At 54.8% G+C, this 20,071-nt stretch overlaps 1 protein-coding gene across 1 annotated transcript in view; it reads right to left on the bottom strand.

The window, feature by feature from the left end:
* Nucleotides 1–5,652: 5,652 nt before the first annotated feature.
* MSI1 (musashi RNA binding protein 1) overlaps nt 5,653–20,071 on the bottom strand; it is a 34,158-nt gene continuing 19,739 nt past the window's right edge. Inside the window, exons 6-14 of the mRNA XM_085326122.1 lie at nt 17,201–17,249; nt 15,325–15,407; nt 14,614–14,731; nt 12,956–13,036; nt 11,633–11,689; nt 8,694–8,762; nt 8,415–8,569; nt 7,895–7,960; nt 5,653–6,936 (exon numbers count right to left, since the gene is read on the bottom strand). Of these exons, the coding sequence (XP_085182248.1) occupies nt 7,919–7,960; nt 8,415–8,569; nt 8,694–8,762; nt 11,633–11,689; nt 12,956–13,036; nt 14,614–14,731; nt 15,325–15,407; nt 17,201–17,249 (654 nt within the window). The 3' untranslated portion in view covers nt 5,653–6,936; nt 7,895–7,918. The remainder of the gene's footprint in view (nt 6,937–7,894; nt 7,961–8,414; nt 8,570–8,693; nt 8,763–11,632; nt 11,690–12,955; nt 13,037–14,613; nt 14,732–15,324; nt 15,408–17,200; nt 17,250–20,071) is intronic.

A 20,071-nucleotide genomic window follows, 5' to 3' on the forward strand; every position in this document is an offset into this window, starting at 1 on the left:
GCGCTGCTGCCCGTGCGCTTCGGGGTGGCGTGCTTCTCCCGCCGGCCCCAAAGCCTCCGTCCGTGGCGCTGCTTCCCTAGGCCCCGTCCAGCCCTGCAGTCTCCTCCCCGCCACACTTCTTCCCTGCTACCTGCTGTTCCAACCCAAGGCTCCTGCAGGAGCTCAACCGCGTCGCGTTAACGAGGCCTGGCAGAAGCCGTGAGGCGCTGCCCAGCGAGCGCRCCGCTCCCCTGAGTACTTCGATTAAAGGGTCTCCGAAAAGAGACGCGCTGCCCGCTGAAGGGGACAGGCTTCCCTGTCCGCGTCGCTTCCCACGCAGCCGGGACCCGCTGCGCCCCGTTCCCAGCAGCCGGCCCAGCCCCGCCGCGGGGAGCGGCGGCGGAGGGGCGACAGCCGGCGGGGAGCGCGCTCCTGCCAGGGAGGCGCTCCGCGCTGCACGGCCCGCTCCTGCGGAGAGGACGTTGAAGCGACCTTTGAGGGAGGGTAACGCGGAGGCGGACGTACTGCTGCACGTGATGGCTTCGCCCGAGCAGCTGTAGCTGTATGTTTTCGTGTATGGGTTGTCCAGCAGGAACTTGCACGACGAGAGGTTCTCTGCCTCGCTGTAGCAATGATCATGTGCTTGGCAGCACCTGGGAGACGAGGAGGAAAAGGTCAGAAAATGCCGGYGATGCGAACTCAGCTGACTTGTAGGACATCGAAACAGGCTGGTATTTCTTAGACAAGGCGTTGAACAAAAAAGGGGAGCCAGTGGCGGGAGAGCAGGCGTGAGGGACCCCCGAGGGCCGCTGGTGGCCCCAGACCGCCTGGGCCACGTGCRCTCACTTCAGCCTCCTCGCAGGCTTGTCCCGCGGGCACGGGGAGGGCACGAGGCCGGCGTTTACCCCGAGGTCCCCATCAGGGCCCGGTACGTGGTGAGCTACCAGCCGACCCCGCTCACTGGACGAGGTTGTCAGCCTCGTGTGATCTCTAAACCGCCAAGCTGGCTCTGGGCGCTGGCGATGGTCGAACGCTGCCGCGCGCTCGGTGCTGCTGTCCTGGCGGCTGGCACAGCGCCCCTACACGAGTGCTAACACACACCCCCTTCAGCCGTCCAGCGTAGCTGCCACAGAAGTCAGAGTTACCTGGATCATATTTTACCCTAGTAACAACACATCAGGGTGTGATAACGCACAGCTTTTTGCCCCAAGACTCATCTAAGGGAAAAATCTTAATTCGCAGCAGCCAGAGGTTTTTGTGAACGTTGGCAGAGGACCAGCTGAAGCAAAGTTGGCATGCAGACCACAAAAAGCAAGCAAGGAAAGGAAAGAGGTCTGTGAAAGCAGTCTTACCAACCTGTCAAGTTCATCTACTGGTGTCCCACTGCCTCCCAAGCCGCAGTAGCAGCCGTARTCAGCAAAATCCAGCAGAGGGTTGCTGTGTGGGATGGTGCATTTGATCATCTTACGGAGCTGCCATACTGCCCGGGGTGAGACAGCAGCACTGGCTGCACCCGCTGAGGAAAAAACAGAGATTAATGTTACGCATGGGGCTGTTGGGGAGAGGCTGAGGGAGCAGGAATGCTGCATACACACCGGACAGCAGGAAAAGCAGTACAAGGAACTTCATTATTGAAGGACTTAAAGAAGGTCCTGCTAAAGAAAATGTGGCTTTTATAYTGCAAGCTCACCTTGACACAGAGGTGAGATAAATAAGCTAGTATTTACATTATTAAACATAAATCTCCATCAGAGGCCATGGCCAGGAGATTGTGTCATGGCCATCTGAAGGCTGGTGAAGTTGAAACACAGAACTGCAGAAGGCAAATATTTGCTCTTTAGATTTCCACTGTTAAATTATTCTGATGTTAGTATTAGAAGCCARCTGGAAAGATCTGGGCATCTTTAAGGGCTCACTGCTAAAATATATTGGTAGTTATGTTGGAAACTGCCGGTGCACCAATATTCTCCCTGTTAACATGCAGCATGCTTTTCGTACGATGTTCTGGTTTATCATTAATCTTGTACCTCCCAGTGGATTCTCCTGGCATAATTTAGGGAATAAAATATAAGTAGTTCACTCATCCTAAATGGGCATTTGGCATAAGCTGAACTGACAAATCAAGCAGATTTTTTTTTTGACTTTGAAACTCTTTAGGAGGAAGAGCTACTACAAGGCAAGGAATAGGAGCCAAGCAACTTGGAAAGCCTCCGCAATTTCTTGGGAGAAGCAGCATAATGTACTGCCATAGTGACATAGGAAAGTATGAACACAGAAAGGTGGTTGGAGCTAGTAGAAAATGGTTTGAGATAGTAACACATGGGCAGTGGGAAGACCATGGGACCTATTATCTGCCGTTTCCAAATAGCAGAGGTTCAGCAGGCCCTTCCCCAAGGCTTCAGTGAAGCAGAGGACYGAAAAAAGAAAAAGGATTGATGTAGGTCAGGGATAGGCATGGCATGAGCYGGTTAAGCTCTACACATTAGCAGCTCACCAAGCACACAGCGAGGCCCAGCAGTGTTAGATGAAACTGGAGAAGCCTCCAATCGATTTTGTTTTGATGGCGTGCYGTGCCGTCAGGCTCCTGGGCTCACGATGATGTTTTACATCTTTAGGCTTGCCATCTTCACAGCAACTGCACTAGCAGCCCTCYGGATAAGGTGAGCGTGCTACCTGGTCACCGACTTTGTTTCCTTTAAAGGTCCATTCTTTCCTCTGCTCATCAAAATCTGCCTGGTAAATGCAGCTCTTTGTTTTAATACAAGGTATATCCAGAAGCTGCCTGTTCTCCCTCTCACATAGGGTCTCTGCTCTTCAAATTGGGCAACATTATTTTCTGTGCTAGTTTGTAGACTTTAACCACGTATCTGGAAATACAGCAGTTGGTCTTTCCTTGTGGTTGTGAGTTTGGCCAGCYGTACTCCCGTAGCTGCTGAATCCACGTGCAGGTGGCACAGTATTCACCTTCCTGGAAAGGCTACTGTTATCTGGCTTACACAAGCATTTGCATCTATTTTTAAATGACCTTAGAGGTGTTACACTGGAAGTGAACTGAGCTTACAAGTTTTAACATACAGCAGATTTCAGTGCGTTGGAGAGCGGAGTTTCTGTTTCTCCAGCACCCAGAAGCCACTCAGGCCCTTTGGTTCTCTATGCCAAGGCATGAGGTGAGAAAAAGCTTCTTGGAGTTGGCTGGGGAGAGTCCAGAACACTGCACTCATCTTCAGAGCCGAGAGGCTCCAACACCGTCAAGGCTGCAGGTTTGGCATTTTTACGCACTAGATCCTAGACGACTCCCTTGACAGCAGGAGTCAAAGGCACCCAAGAGAACCTCCGGTTTTTAGGAGCCAGGGGAAGAGGCAAAGCTCACTTTTCCACAACAGCTTAAATTTTTAGAGTGCTTACCCAGGAGCCTTAGGGTTCAACAGCCTTCGGTAGGCTCAAACGCTTTGCAGCAGGACACTTCACCGCAAGTGATGACGAGGACACCCTCACTGTCCTAACAGCTGAAACTGCGGCAGGATGCCCAGCATATCCATGGGGGGTTAAAGGCTACAGCGGGACATCCCRATGAAAGGACCTGAACTATTCTTCTTTTCTTTTTTTAAACCCTCACACGCTCTCTGAGGTTCCCCACTCACCAGTTAAAGGCAAACAGATGCCGAGGTACAGATCTGCGTCTTTTGTCTTACTGGTGAGAACACTGACTGAAGGCTGATGTAGAGGACAGTCCACGCTCCAGTGGGTTTAGAAACAGTAATGTAATCCTTCGCTCACGGATCAATGTGCTTCCCTTCAATAGAGAGTTCTCGCTCTCCTTTGCTGCTTTAGCCACTCTTCTGTTTATTGCTCTTTTACCTATGAATCTTAAGACGCTCTGGTTCCTTTTGTCCCCGCTTCTCCATTACCGATATAGCACTAATGTTGCTAAAAATCCTTCCATTAGTAAATTGGCCTTTTAAAGTCACAAATGGCAAGTGCATTTCATATCTTGGATTTCARTATCATAATGTAGCAAGAGAGGTACCAAGCGTGAGAAAGGGAGCATGTGAGCATTACAAGAGTGCTTTATGAGAAAAAGCCCAGCAAGGTAGAAGTTTTCCACTAATGCTATTTTTGGTCTTCAGAAATTATAACAACCTGTTCGCAGCTTTCAGCGTGCATATCAGGAGAGCCCAACTTATGACCAGTTCCTAAATTCACAGACCTGTGCTAGATACACCTTATTGTTAAGAATTTTATACAATTAAGACCCTGCTGCATAGGTTCCCCACCCTATTTTACAGTTATAATATAATTTGCCTTTCTCTTCTAGTGTTCTTTATCTACTAAGGCATTTTTTTCACCCATCTCTACCTTTCCCTTTCTTCCTTGTAGTCCCCTCTGTCCACTGTAGTCTATGAATCCAAAGAGTATCTGAGCCAACCTTCTGAACACCGCAGCGTCTTCTCCTCTCTTCGGCCTACAGATACCATTAAAAACCCTCTGTAATGTARAGAGGAGACACAATCCCTACTGAAACCAGATCTGCCTCACATTATAAACCAGGCCGGAGCCGAAGCTGGGAGCAGAGCACAGAGCTAGAGCCCTGGGGCTTTTACCCTAATGACAGGACGAGACTCCAGCCAGGTCTGCGTTCACCTACTGTCTCCACTGGAAAATCACCCACACCCAAATAACGACAGAGGAGACAGTTTTCAAATAATTTATTAGGAATTTAAAACTGAAATCTGGAAAAAGGGTTACAGGTGTGGAGAGAACAAACATTGGAGTGTAATAACTTACTGGCTTAAAAACACAGCTTTTATTTCTTTTAAAAAAAATGCCCACCCTGAAACCGGAGCCCCAGCCTCCAGGCAGTGGCAGCACTGGCCAGAGAGTGAATCGCAGCCCAGCAGCAGCACAGCCAGCCTGTGGATGTCTGGAGGGGGCACACAAGCAGTTCAGCGCATTTACCAAGAGTGAGGACAGCGCTGTCCGCAGACCCAAATTTGAAGTATATAGAATAAAAATAAACCCAATAAAATGCAGCTCTTCTTTAATTAGGAAATATTTAAAAAAACAGACATACAGACTCTTGTCTCAGTAACAAAAATTATTGCTTTGTGTTTTCAGTACTAATCCGTAAAGTACCCTCTTACCTAAACAGAACTCTCCAAACGCATCGCCCAGGTCAGGACGAGCTCCGGCGCCCGGGGCGGGGGCGGAAGAGAAGGGCCCTTCGGGCACCCGGCCCTCCCAGTCCTTTTCTGAGTGGCCCTCTCCCTCGCAGGGGCTCAGTTTGGGGGAGGAGAGGGAATGATTTTTAAAACTTAAGATGAAGCTGTTATTTCCCTGGGAAAAGAATTTGGCTGCATCTTAATAAAAGGCTTAATCACCCCCCTTGACAAGGTCTTTGGTTCACTTAATCCAGACCCAAACCTGCCCCTAATGCTCCTGCCGGAGGCTTCCCGGGCAGAGCCTGCTCCTTGGCGTGGGCCGGGCCACACTCGGGGAAGCCCCAGCAGGTTCTGGAGAAGGGACCGGACCAGCCCCGCACGCGACAACGCACAAATGCCCCCGCTCTTCAGAACAGACTAAAGCAAACGGGGAGCTGCGATCCTGTAATTTGTATAATCCCTGAGAAGCCCTTAACCCGCCCCCAGATCACCACCCTCCCGCCCTCCCGCCCAGTTAACGACTCCCCAGCCCAGCGCCCTGCCCTCCAGAGACCCACCAGCCGAGTGGCCCCCCGCCCGGGCGACATCCCTTCCGATGCCCTCGCCTCCGGAGGAGCATCCCCCTCCCCGGAAATCCCGACGTGAGCGATCGCGTTTGGAGAGTGAAGTCCTTTCAGGGTAACCAAGACAAGCAGTGGCGGTAAAGCCCTTTTACCTAAAGCCAAACCAGGCGCTGGCACTACGGAGCCCGGTGACGGAGTCTGTACATTGAGCGATTGGAAGCAGCTTTAACCCGCTCAGCGATGCGGCCGATGGCCGGTACGTCTCGCCCCCGCCCCCCCCTTCCATCTCRTCAGAGGTCTTAAAATCTTACAGTAAAAGGTGTACAAAAAAAGAACGGAGTCCTGTCAGGATTCTGCTGGAGAGTATTGCTCACACTGCGGCACCAAGTCCAGGACCTGGAGCTGCTCCTTGGAGCCAGGCTGCAGGAGGCAGCCAGGTTCACCTCGCGATATTTACATATTATACAGGAGGAAAAAGAAAATCCCACGTAAAACTAAACCTAGGAAAACAGAAATTCTCTCAGCTCTAAGGATAGTGTTTTTCACTTAGCAAAATATACATTTGTTTTGTTCCATAGCGATGTCCAACGTTTTCGGATCCTTGGAGTTTCACGCTTTTCAAAGCCTCACATTTACAAAACAGAAACAATTAAAAACAGTTTCTTTAAAAAAAATAGAAATACATCAGTTCCTCTCAGCCTTTGCTCTCTCTGTGTCTCTTTCTTCTCTTCAGAACTGCATTCTTGTTACATACCGTGCTTTAAAAACACTGACAACAACAACAGAGTTGAAAATATTCAAAACAGTTTCAAAGCCAAATAAAAATACTCCTCAATAAAAACTACCTAACACAATCACAAAGCCAATTCATAAAATATGTCTACTAGCTCGGGAAAGAGCAAACAACAAAAAGAAGGAGGAGCCCCAAAAAAGATAAAAAAATAAAATAAAAAAATAAAACTAACAGCTAATAAAATAAATAAAAGAAGAATCGGTGGGCTGGGGGGGCAGGAAGGGGGAAGCGTAAACCGTCGGTGGTTAGTAAGAAAGCGAGATGATCTCCTCGGGTTCAGTCCAGTGCGGTCTGGTCAAAGGGAGAGATCAGGGCAGGGCGGCGGGAGCCTGGCAGCCAGCCGGCAGTGTGCAGTTTGATTCCAGAAAAAGGTAACCTTGGCTCATCAGCCGAGGCTCACCAGATCCTCCAGCCGCCGTCCTCGGTCAGGGCACTGGGGAGTCTGCGGGAGACAGCGGGGAGGGAAGGGACGGGATCTAGAACAACCAACAACTCTTCCCTTGGGTTTCCTTTTTTTTTTTGACAGAAATACTCAACATCCAAACTTGCCCCAGACTTTTCCAGGCAACTTGCTCTGCATCTCTCTGGCACTGCAGTGGGGCACAGCAGAGACGCTTCCGTTTTTAATGGCCGCACATAGGCCTGGCAGGGAGGGCCCCACGCGCRGCGCTGCCTGCCAGGACCGGTGATATTCCAGGCTCACGGCCGTGCCGTGGYGGAGCCCAGCCTGTCCTCGGCTCAGCGCAGCCCTGCCAGGCTGCCACGGACTCCTCTCTGAGCACCCTCCCTAGAAGGTTTTGCCTTCCATTTGGATTTTTTTTGTTTTTTTTTCCTTTTTAAACCAACAAACTTCTGCAGTGTTTGCAAAGTGAGCAGACACAATCCACCAGTTTCCTCCCAGGCCCATCTCTGAATCAGAAACAGGCCGCACCAGGCTGATTTCCCTCTCTGCCCTTCTCCTCTCAGACAGGGAAGGGGACCTCGCTCCCCAGAGACTGCTCTCAGCAGCAGGGAGACCGGCCCGCTGCTGGCAGGAGGCTTCCCAAACCTCCGGTGAGACGGGCTTGTCTCTCGGTGCCGCCCCTGGATTCCGGCTGAATCCTTTCCTCTTCCTCTCAGGGCTCCCACTGCCTGCCGCTTCACGCCCAGACACTGCGCGAYCTCGCCACAGCGCTTCCAGCCCGAGGAGCGTGGCCTGGCAACGCAGCCGGCCGAGCCGCACGGCCTGCCACAGACCCGGGGCACGAGCCGGCCCGGGACTGCCCTCCTGCACGCTGCGTCGGCCGGTGAGACTCCCGGCAGCATCCACGGCTCCTGCCCGGGAGCCCGAGCAAGGGGGCTCGCTCCCAGCTTCAGTCCTCTCAGCTCCCACCACCCATTCCTGCTTGCAGCTCTCTTACCTCCTACCTCCTTGGTGCCCAGCTTCAGTGATACCCATTGGTAAAAGCTGTCGCAATCAAGGGACCCTGTGAAAGAAGAGGTAAGACCCCACTGTAAAGCAAGCAAAAGAAAAGCAAAGCAGACCGACCGCCACCATGAATTTGGCCGTGGCCCAGCTCCTGGGGAAGCTGGTTCTGGCTGGAGGTGCCAGCTCTAAGGAGCACACCTTGGAGGACACTGTCAGGGCCAGGGCAGGCCCTTGGGAAGTTCAGGCCAGGCAGGGGAAAGGTCTGGCCCCAAGTGCTGCTCCAGGAGAGGCAGCAGCGCCCAGGCTCYCCCCAGTGCCATGCTCGGCACCAGCCGCGCTCCAGGGCCAGTGCTGGGGCGGTGGGTGTCGTCCCTTAACCGGGAGAGCAGGCTGCGGGCTGGGAGGGGGCTGCCCACTGCGGAGAACCGAGTGGAGAGGCAGCCCCGTCCCCAGCCCCTGGCACCCCCAGGGCTACCACTCCCCCCGGCCCGAGCCGGGCAGGCAACACTCACCCCTAGGCTGTGGCCAAAGCCAGTGCTCGGGGCCGGACTGGCAGCGCTGATGTAACTGCTGACCCCCGAATCCTGGTTGGCGGCTCCGTACAGCTCGGCCATCGGCCCGGGGCTGGTGGTGCCCAGAAATCCACCGGTGCGACTGGGGGTGGAACCTAGGGCAGGCAGCAAAACTACCAAGTGAAGATCCCAAAAATGCAACCCCGTCCCACCCCCCTCCCCAGCCCAGCGCAAACCTCCGGGACGGGACGCAGCGCTGGGGAGGAAAGTGGCAGTTACCTGTCCCTCGCACCACGGCCGCCGCAGCCGCTGCTGCCGCCATTGGTCCATACGCAGTGAGGGGGATTGCTGGAAAGGAAGGAACAGGTATCTCAGGGGCATCGTGGCTACGTGGGGAGCTCCTGAAGAGGAGCCACCTTTTCCCGCTGGGAAACACCAGAGCCAGGCAGGTGTGTCAGCCTAGCGTATCCCACAGGACATCCAGAGAGGAGAGGCAGGGAGCGCTCAGCCCCACGTTTAARTCTATCCTTTTGCACAACGAATGCCCAGAGGAAAAACTAGCCATGCTCTGCTAACCCACAGCCTGGAGCAGCTGAGGGCAGCAGGTGGAAGAGCTAAACCAGAAGGGGCAATTTCAGATCTATCCGGCTGCTACTTAGCTTGCGAGATGTAGTTAATCTGAAGCTGGAGATCCAGGTCTGGCTGTAAACGTGGAGAAGCTCAGCAGCTAGCAACTCAGCATCCTACGGCTCAGCCCCTCCTCTCCATCCTTCGGTGCTGCTCTTGAACAACAGCCTCTTTCTCTATCCTGCATCCTCCCTGCTCAGAGTTTTGCTCCTGAACTGCTCAACCCCTTGCCACTCATTGTAGAAGAGCAGGAAACATACCCAGGGAGCAGGAACTAGAAATGGCTTAATTAAAACAGTAAGTCTTAATTTATATGTAGCAGTTTTAATTCCCACTTCTGCTACCAGCATCCAGCCCTCTGGGTAGGAGGCATCTAGCCAGTATGTTTCTCTTTGCCCTTAAAACGACTGGGTCAGCATTTYATGCTCGAATGTGAAATTCACTGTGATTCTGTTTAGAGCACCATAAAAAGAGGTCAGAACAAATCAATCGCGTTAGAAGGCTGAAACTCAGACTAGCTTATACAGGAATATTTAGCAGCAGGCACCAGCCTGTTTCAAGCACACATCATATGGGGCTTGTATCTGGGTTAGTTGCTCATTACAGGCCCTGGGCCAACCTGAGCATGTTGCTGCTTCACATCACCCCCAAAGACGCTGGCAGGGAGGAAAGGCAGCTCACGCCCATCCTTTGCCCCAGCACTGCCTCTAGTCACTAACACGCAACTGAACRAATCTGCTTTCACCGAGCCAGGAGGCCGGGTCTCCTCAGAAAGACTCCAGGTCTCCTTCCAGGAAAATCTCTTCTCACTTTTGCAGTCTAACTACTGAGGAATCAGCTTTGGGGTGACAAGGCACCTGCACGTTCGCTCCCCGACATGCTGCAGCAATCATCCCTGCCTGTGCCATCCCCTCCTCTCGGCCCCACTTGCCAAGGCCATGAAGCGCAGCCCATTTACACGCACGCATCCACTTCAAGGCACAAGGGCCCTCGAGCACTTGCACAGCTCGCTGCGCCTTTGTACGAGTGAGGGGGCCCCACACTTCACGGGACCAACTCCAGACGATATGTGGGAACTACAGCTCTCGCCCTCGCCAAGCGGCTGCACAGTCGATGTTTAGCAGTGCAGAAGCAGAACGGGGAAGGAAGACTGCCACGATCCCCAGCTGGTACTTCAGCGAGACACTCAGGGCTCTAAGCTAACGTGGCACCCAGCCAGGACAACAGCATTAACAACTTCTTGTTGTACGGAGCTCTGGTGCACCCCAGCCGTCGGTGACTGCCAGGCTCTGGGTGATCCACCTCCGCTAGGAGGAGGAACTGTGCAGCCAGGGAGGCAAAAAGCACTGTTTGCCAAGATACCAGTGTTCCTCTATAAATTGCCTGCTTTTTGCTGAAAAATCACACAGGTAAATACACACTGGACCCAAATCTCCTTTGGTAACTAGAAAGCTCAGAGGTGGGGTTCAGGTGCTTATGCAGTTGCACACATRGTTTCAGGGAAGGGTTTTACTAAGAGGGAGCTAGGATTTCTCCCCTCTCTGGTCAATTTGTTAGTTGGTGGTTGCCAACCTCAGCACCATCAGGAACAGAGATTCCCTGAGGATTAACATTGTTCTGTCCCACAGAAACTCCCTTTTGAGCCTGTTTGCACCAATCCATCCCAGGAGAGCTTCTCAAGAAGCTTTTCCACACTCTCCTTACACGGAGACTCAAACCCTGAAACAGGTGGGGCAAGGAAGTGCTGGAGAGAAGGGACATCATGGAAATGAGACAGCACAGAGGGAGCAGGGAGGCAGCCCTTTAGCTACAGAAAGCTGCTTTTCTACAACAAACACCATGGAGAGAACAAAGCTAGGGCAAACACGGCCACGGAAGACAGAGTCTACAGAAGGAGCGTCACTTAGCAGGAGCACATCGCACGCAGTCCAGGGGCTGAGGAACTAGAGGAATCCGCACGTCAAGGCTGCTGAGCTGGACGAGTCCCTGCAGCACAGCCCTCTGCCCCCATTTCACTCCATGGTATCCTGCGAGCACTGCAGGACTCCGCAGAGTCCCACCACGCTCGCTTCTGCCCAGGAGGCCTGTGTGGGAGTAGCAGGGAGCTGCACCACCCGGAGCAGGGAAGCATTCCCTGCAGCACCTCTGGCATGGGGAAACCAGGACTGGGGTAACCACGAGTGCCCCCCGCGTCCCATTCCTCCTCCCAGCATTCCAGTACTCATCCTGGCAGCAGCTCTGGCCAAGGCCACTTGTAGACCTCTGACAAGTTACCCTGTTTTCTTCAGCTTTCCTTATCCGTTTTACACCCAGCCTGCAATGAGGAGCTCAAAACAGCAAATGCCATCTAGGAATTGATGCCTACATGACTTCATTTGGCATGACCTGGATTGCTCTTCTCAGCACATGGCTCCGATTCCCCCTCCATCCTTGCAGCCCCTGCTTTCGATGGAGCTAGTACGGATTGAAGAGCAGTAAGGAACATTTCCAGTCTAGCTGCGCCAGGCTGCGGAGCAGCAACACCACGGGAACAGCCCAAAGCCCCCTTCTCCCCTTCCAGCCTGTTAGTTTAAGAAATGAGCGGGACTGACCTGTGAGCTCAGGGAGGACGGGGGCACTCGGGAGAGGGGTCCGCTCTACACGGAACTCTAAAAACGAAATGCAAGACAGCTCAGGAACTCGTCACACGCCCGAGGGAGACCTCGCGGAGAGACGGCAGTAGGGGCTGCTGCAGGGACAGGCTGCAGTCAGGCTGCGACCAGGCCAACAACTTCTTTAAACCAATTTACAACTGGGGCTGAAAGATGCTGGGTGCCCACCCTGGAGACTGAAAGGATCCATTTACTGTYAGAATCTAGCCAAGGCAGGGCCCGTGCGAGCTTCGCTGCGCAGCCCAGCCCAGCCCACGGGCTTTGGGTTTGCCTAGGAGCTCTGCTCTGTGACCATCCAACGTGACCTCTCAGCTGCAATGCCAGTAGATGCTCAGGACATGCCACACTGATCTGGGCATGGTTTTATGAGGCACTTGATGTTACTATGAACTAGATTCACAGACGGCTTCCAGAAAGCTAGGAGGCAACAGCAACTTTCAGCCACAGACAGCTTGGGCTAGTGTCAGGCCAAGACACCATTTTCCATTCCCAGCCCTTGAGAATTTTAACCATTAGACTGAGGGATGGAGAAAGGAAGGGATGTTCAGAGTTGCCACTTTTCTAGAAAACAGCAAGGTCTAATTTCTGCGTGTGCTCTGCATCATGTGCTTGGCTTGTGCAGAACGGGAAGGAGAAGCCACAGAAAGCCCCGAGCAGCTGCAGCACAGCAGGTTCCCACCACTGACTGCAGAGTCCATGTTTTGAGCACATRGTGGCCTGGGGAGTTTGAAACCACCCAGTACACTGGGGAGCTGCAGCACACCACCCCAGCAGATGTCTTCTGGAGGCTGCAAGTGTTTTGAACAACTCCTGGCCCACAAACATAGCATTACAGGCTCCCGTGTTTCCGAGGTCTAGGAATCCCCTGGCSTGTGGAAAGCTATGTTTTAAAATCTGGTGCTGCTTTCAGAACAGTGGCAACGCTGGTGAAGAGAGGCARACACACACAAAGGCAGCGAGACAAGCAGAGCTGCAGGGGCCCTCTGTGCAACAGCAGCAGCCCTACGGAGGAGGCTCACATAAAGGGCAGCAGAGCAGCCTTGGGCTTTTCCTGTCACTGGAGTGTGAGGATAATCCTAATGAAGGACAGGCTGTTCCCACCTATTCCAGGGCTTCACCCCTCCCCCTTCCACATCCGTCTCCAATTTAAAGAAAGACCAAGCAGAGGAAAGGGTGAAAGGGGCAGAATCTGATCGTGGATGGTGCCAGGGCCCCCCACCACCTGAAGGCAAACTGAACAAACAAGCAGGGAGCACCACTCACCAGGAAACTGGTAAGTGTAGCCGGGTGCAATGCCAGTGTAACTTCGACTCGCGTATGTGGCTGCTTGGAAGCCTGGATAACCTGGTAGAAGAGAAAAGAGCTCTGTTACTATAAGCTTCCAGAGCCCAAGTCCTCAGCCCCCATCTGCTCGTAAACAGTGAGACCCATAGGATGAAGAACTAACAGGGCCAATAGCAGAAAAAACAGGAAAATGCTGAGGTAGAGCGCATGATGCACGTAAGTCTGCAGAGGAGTTTTTAGCAGGCTCTTTTAATTTTTTCCTCTCTTAACAYGTAAGGACATGGAGGTTTTCTTGTCAGAAGCTCCCAGCTCTGCAAACTAAGGCYTGCTGATGCATCAGCTGGATTTACAAACAGGAGCTCAGGGAGGTGGGGGCATSTGAAAGGCTGAACAGCTCTTAAGTCACTTCTGTGCTAGAAGCGCTGGCAAATGCAAGCAGARCATTCTTCCTGGCACCATGCAGGCCGACAGTCTCTGCCGTTCCYGGCGAAGCTGACCCCCTATCCCAAACAAGCCCAGGAGAATGCAAGACGTTGACTCAGATTTGATTTGAGATCTCCCAAGACATGCATACATGGATTTCCCAGTGACTCAGCTTGCGCCTGCTGGTTTAAAATTCAGATGATTGCAAAAGGCAAACCCCAAACYGCAGGCTGCAGATTTATTTTCCTCCAATAAGTCAAGTGAAAACACAGGGGAAAAAATTGCCCTTCTTGGGGTTTTGTTCAGTGACTAACTGCTACTCGGCAGGCTGAGCAGCGAAAGGCAAGCTGAGTACTGCTCAGGAAACCCAGCGATGAGCTGGAACAAACAGTGCTCTCGGGTCAGCCTGAGCCTGGCTAGAGCAGGAGGCAGGGAGACAAGCCAGGAGCAGCACCCACGCTTCTGCTTTATTCCCTGATCCAGGCACAAAGAAGTGGGGCTACAGTGGACTCTCTCTCACCCTCTCCTTTTTAAGTCTTGKATCTGAACACATTTGTCTCAGAATCACTGACAAGACACAGAACACAGCCTGCTGTCACCGAGTTCTTGCTGGACCGTCCCATGTTAAGTGTATAGTTCTCCTTGCAAAACACTTAGTATCATGGGGAAGGGAATAAAGTGAGACAAAGCTTAAATACAATTTTAAGAGCATCTTTACAGCCTTTGAATGCCAGTGAGAACATTTATACAGATCACTGTATTTTAAGGGGAAGGCTCAGGGCTCTTCAAGCAACTATTTAATCAGAAAGCCTACAGAAGTGTGGGAGGAAGATGCTTGGGTGCAGATTATTCCAGACCCAGTTCAACTATGTTGGTATGCCCTTTTCCAAAGCTGACAGAGAATCACTGCTTTTAAGGTGTCACACTGCAGGTGCATGAACTCAGTTATGGAGGAACACTGCTCCCCAGCACACGGCTACATCTTTGCGGCTCCAGCTGAAGCCGAACAGTGACAAGTTTGCAGTTTTCCCTGGTGCCACCAGAGGGCAAGTGGCGATCGCAAACAGCTCCCAGCGCTTCCACAATGTCCCCGGCCTTGCGCGGAGGGAGGCCGCCCTTGGCCGCCCTCCCCGCTTCCCGGCTCACTGCACTGCAGGACGCTCTCCGGGTAACACCTCTGACCGGGGAGCAGGAGAGGCCTGTGCTCAGCTTACCCAGCATGCCGATGCCAAGCATGAAGGCATCCATCCCGTAAGGCATCACTCGGGACCGCCCTCTCGCCGAGCCCGTCGGGGACATCACCTCCTTCGGCTGTGCTTTTTTACATTCCACCTGCCACAAGAACGGAAATATCAGCCTCAGCTGCAGCTGGCACACAGCGTTCCCACAGAGCGCACGCAGCGCCCGGGGCCGTGGGCCAGCCGGCACCGCTCGCTGGCACAGCGGGGGCAGCCCTCTCCGGGCTCTGGCCACCACCAGCCCTTCTCACTGTCCTTCCACATGGGCCAACGTGCCCCACACTCTTCAGCTGGAACAGGTGACTGGGGAGCTCACATGCTGCTCTTCTGCCCCTCGTCCTGCTCTCGATGCACTGCCTGGCCCTATCCAAGGGCCTCGAAGCCTACTTTTCCTCATTTTGGAATAAAGGCAACACCCTGCCCCTTCCGAGGCCACCAAGAGGTTTTAATGCAACTTCRGAATCTCTGGGTTCTTCTCATTGAACCCTTAGTATCGTGCTGGTTCACCTCCACACTGAGTTGTGGGGTTTTCCCCCARGCTGGCTGCTCTGATGTGGAGGAAAAGAAATCAATTCATCTCCTCGCTGCAAAGCAAGCGCACAGGGCCCTCGCACCCCTCTCATTACCCTGCTCTCCCATGTGAAACCGCTCTGGCCCTCTCCCTCCAGCTCTGCCCCAGGCACTCACCATTTTGTTGTTGATCTCATGGAAGTGGATTTCACACACTTTTTCCACAATATCTTCACTTTCAAATGTGACAAACCCGAACCCTGAAGAAAAGGCAAAACTCCTTGATCAGGTCAGAGCTCTGCACAGTTTGCGCCTGCTACCCCCATTCTTTTATTGGCAGGAGAAGAGAAGGAGCCACAGGCTCGGGGCTGACACAATYGGCCCTTGACAATGGCCGTCACTCATCTTTGCTCCCCAGCAAATGCCTTTATGCACAGGAAGCAAGGACAGGACCATCCTTTTATGGATTCCCCTTTCCTCCTCTTTCTGTACCTCCCACCCTCTCTGATCCAACTGCTCTCAAAACCAAGGGTTTTTTTGTTCTTTTTTTTAAATTATTTTTTAAACTTTGCTGTTTGCAAGGCAAACCGCACGGCTGGTAACGCTGGGGAGGTTCCCTGCAGCTGTTCCTACAAAGAGAGTTGGTGGAGAAATGAGCAGCTGCTTGCCAGGCCATCACCACCCGCACCAAAAGCACCATACTAGCAGTAACACCCTGCACTTCTGGAGAGCGGAGGCAGGTCACAGGATGCCTTTAAGCTTGCCTTACAACCAAGCTGGGATTAAACAGCTTTCAAGTTTCCAAAATTGATAGTGGCTAATTTCATGGCACTTCAAAATAACTTCTAAAAACAGACGGAGATCCCAAATCCAGAACTCCACTTGGTCTCCATACTGCRAGAAGAGTCTCTCCCCCCGTCCGTCTGTGCCCAGGTGGCTGCACACCATTCACCTCAACACTCATGAGCTGGGAGCCTCAGGAACATGGGAGCAAAAGCCTGGTGCTGAAACCAACCCCAAGCTYGATCAGACATCGCGAGGCCTGGCGCACCCTGGCAGAGCCCGTGCTGCGGGCGCAGCCGAAGAGAGCTCTCCCTGCTCTTTCTGAAATGCCCAACAGCCATTTATTAATAAGCGTTCAGGAGGCATCCATGGAGGAACAAGCGTTAAACCATTTTTTCTCTCCTAAGATGATGGCGGAACAACATCCYAGGCCAGGCAACCAGAACAGATTCAAAGGCTCAAAATAAATATTAAAGAGGTGGCTGCCTCGAGGGACACAGAGCGTAGCAAAAGCAGCGAGGAAGTGTGCTGGTCCAGTGGCCGAGGTGCCGGTAAGCGTTTCATCAATACCCAGACATGAGCATGGCCCAGCATTGGGCTGTCACGGGCCCTGATTTGGAAGAGGCTGACACTAAGGTTGCAGGTTAAGTCATTGCCAGCGAGACTCTGAGCTGGSGCAATACTGGCATCAAGCCCTGCCRTGCACCAGGGTAGCCAACCTGAAGACGCACGCAAGAGATCTAGACACATTCAGGGGATGTGAGGCAAGGGCACCCATGGGCGGACCGGCTCTGGAGAGCACAAACACCAGAGCCTTGCTCCCACCCTGTAACCAGACTCCAGCTGGCCCACTTGAAGGAAAAGGTGACCTGGGAGCACAAGTGGGCTCCGGGCCGAGGAAAGGGCGAAAAGTGGGCACTCGTCAGGCTCTCGTGTCAGCTTTCCCGGAGCTCAGATTACTCGGGACAAGGTAAGACAGACAGTGCGGGCTGGAGCCGTGGAGGTAACCGGGAAGGAGACGGGGCCGCCTCCTCTCGCATATCTGCAACTCGGCGACTTTGCAGCACAGGAAACGCACTGGACAAAAGCCCTCTGTGCTGTCAGGGACGCTGGTGAAGGATGCAGATGCAGAGGGATGGGGCGACTGGAGGCAAGATAAAGAGCAGCTGTGACCTGCTGGCCCTGCTGGGGCAACACTAACCCCCTCCCTACCCACGGCACGGAGCAAACCCTTGGCAGCTCCTGCTCCTCCGGCCGGCAGGTCCCTCACCTCGGTGTCGGTTGGTGGTCTTGTCGAACATCAGCATCGCGTCGTCCACCTGCAAAGAGAAGGGCTCCCATCAGACCGGTGCCGCTGCCGCAAGCAGCCGCCGACACGCTCCCCCGGCCTCCCCAAAGCAGAGAGCATCGAGACCACCCATCCCCGGGGAGGAAACCCCGAGGGGTGTTCGCACGCACCAGCGCGCTATCGCCCCGGGCGCGCGCCCGGGCCCCCCACCGCAGCCGGCCGGGGGCAGGTGCTGCCCGGCGGAGCCGCCGGCGCCTCTGCCCTCCCCGCGCCTCCCCTCCGCCGCAGCAAGCGACCCCGCTTGTTTGCCTGCAGCTCGGCGCGGGGGCAAAGAGCAGTGAGCGCATTGTTCCCAAATCCCAGCCTCAAAGGAGCACAGAATTAAAGCGGGGGGGGAGAGAAGCAAAGCCGGAGAGGGGAGAGGAATAAGGGGCCTCCCAGCGACGACGGGGGAAGCGGAGGCCTCAGACAACAGAGCCCGCCTGGGAAAGCTGGGAAGCGGCCCCCGCCCCCACCCCAGAGGAGCCTTTCCTCTAAGTGAGGTTTCCCACTGCTGGAGGCTGTAATTAGAGCAAATTTACTGCAAGGCCTGAGTGAGGGCTGCCTCCCCGGTGGGGGAAGGGCGCCGGCATCCCATCCCCCCGCCGGCCTGGTGCCGCTCTCCTCCCCTGCGAGCACATCACCGCCTGGTGCCACTTCCCCCCCAGCCCATCTTCCCTGCTGGGTGTTTCCTTGCAGAGACGCAGAGACACATCTGCACTGCTCGCCGGGTCAGGCCGAGCAGGGTTAAAAAATACCCTGCAATCCCCTCTGTGTAAGCCCCAGTGTAAACCTGTCCCACTGACCCATCCCTCCTCTCTAATACCACTGCCTTAATCCGATTACRAAACTGGATGTGCAAATGCTCCGGGGAGGGGCGCGACGGGCACAGGCTTCGGCCAGCAGCTGCCCCGGCCGCCCCCTCAGCGCCGCCCGCCAGCCATCTCCCCAGCATCGACCCCTTGCGCCGCCGGTCCCCCGGCTCCATGGGGCCCRTGATGGCTGCCCTGGCCTCCGCCCCGGGAAGGAGCCGCCTTTCCGCCTTCTCCCGAGACACCCGGACACGGGCTCAGACCACAGCGCGCCCCCGGCGCTGCGTGACCAGCCCTGGTCCGGGAGGGACGGTGCTGTCGTTAGCAGAAAGGGGCACCCAGCTCCGGCTCGATGCCACGAGGACAGCGGGAGCCGTTGCTAACGTTTCCAGTGCCACTGCAAGCAAGGAGAYGTCGTCCTTGATGCCCTTGGCTTTTTCCAACACATCCGCACAGCAGGAGTGAGGTGACAACAGGCYGCCCGGCTCCCCCCATCTCACACTGCTCCTGTCCCGGCCGGCGTCTCTTTGCTAAGTCAACGGAGACCCACGCGCCTCGCTAGCGATCTAACAGTGCCAAAGGGGATCCGAAGCATCTCCTCGGCCTGCAGGTTCGGGAGCCGGGGGGAGCAGCGGCAGTTCGTCATGTCACTGCTCACGCCTGCCCCTGTGCCGTGCCCTTCGTAGCACCAGCGCAGCTGCGGCACGCTGGGGGAGCCTGACGCAGGTTAAAAATATTTCAAGCGGGTTTATTGTTTGGTTGGGTTCATTTTTCAGCTAGATCTGTTCCCCTATCCAGTTCGCAGAAGGGCTGAGCACGTATCTGTCCTCCTCTCCAGTACGCACCGGGGAGACACGGGCCAACAGTGCTTGAAGGTGGCGCCGCTCGTGAAGACGTCAGCTCAGGTAGCTRGAGCCTCAAGGTGAGAGATGAAAAAGCAAAGCCCAGCGGGGCAGGAGCCCGGCCCACTGCTGACTTGCGCCATCCTCTCCCCCCTCAGCAACCGCTTCCTCRCAGAGCCTGGGAGCAGCAGCAGCCAAGGCGCATCCAAGCACAAACCCACCGCAGAGCATTTGCCGGGGCCCGGCTGCCTGCTCCCGCRGCACGTGAGCACCGGAGTCGGGGAAGCGCCACAGCCTCGTCCCAAGCTATGCCTCGTGTGCGGAGAGGAGCCTGCAGCCTGCCTCAAGCTGATCCTCTTTTTTACATCCCGGACAGCACTTTGAAACCAGGTGTCTGCTCAGTACTCCAAAATGCACCCTTGTCTTGCGAAAACCTATTTACAGAAACACTCACATACAATTTGAAAGCTGTCTCCTATCATGAGCTTCACAAAAGCACCTCAGAGCTCCATCATCTCATCACCTCTCCTGAAAATCTAAGCTTTATATAGACATGTATGYGTAAAACAATCTTACCCCGCTCAACTCTGGGACCAAAACTCTGCAAACAGCCACAACTACAGGGTTTTTGCTGCCAATAAAACCTACACGCAAGCACCTCTTTTGATCTCTTTCCAAGACAACAAGTGAGACGAGTTCAGCGGTCTCAGACTGGCACCCGGCGCAGTCGGTTCCTTTATTGAAAACGAGGTGCAGCAGACGCGTGCGGGCCGGCAGCGGGGCACGGGGCTGCAGGACCCGCGTGGGACCCGCGAGGCCAGCAGGGAGGCTGCGGAGCGCCAAGCAGGGCGGGCGGCGCGTTTCCGGCATCCCGCCCGGGGAGCCGGCGCCCTCCCGCGCCGCCAGCCGCGGCAGGGTTTGCCCCAACACCCTAGGGTGCGGCTAGAGCCGCCGGGCCCCGGGTGCAGCGAGAGGAGAGGAGCGGGGGCGGCAGCGCGTGGTGGCGGCGCCCGCGACCCCCGCCGGGCCCGGCCTTTTCCGCGCCGGGGCCCAACAAAGGCGGCGGCGGGGCCGGGGCCGGGGCCGGCTCCGCGCGGGGCCCGTCGCCAGGGCAACGCGGCCGCCAATGGCAGCTGCCGGCCGGGATTAGCGGCGCGCTA

Source organism: Rhea americana, unplaced genomic scaffold (assembly GCF_003343005.1).
Source record: "Rhea americana isolate MKP2758 unplaced genomic scaffold, rheAme1 scaffold_128, whole genome shotgun sequence".
Lineage (NCBI taxonomy): Eukaryota > Metazoa > Chordata > Aves > Rheiformes > Rheidae > Rhea > Rhea americana.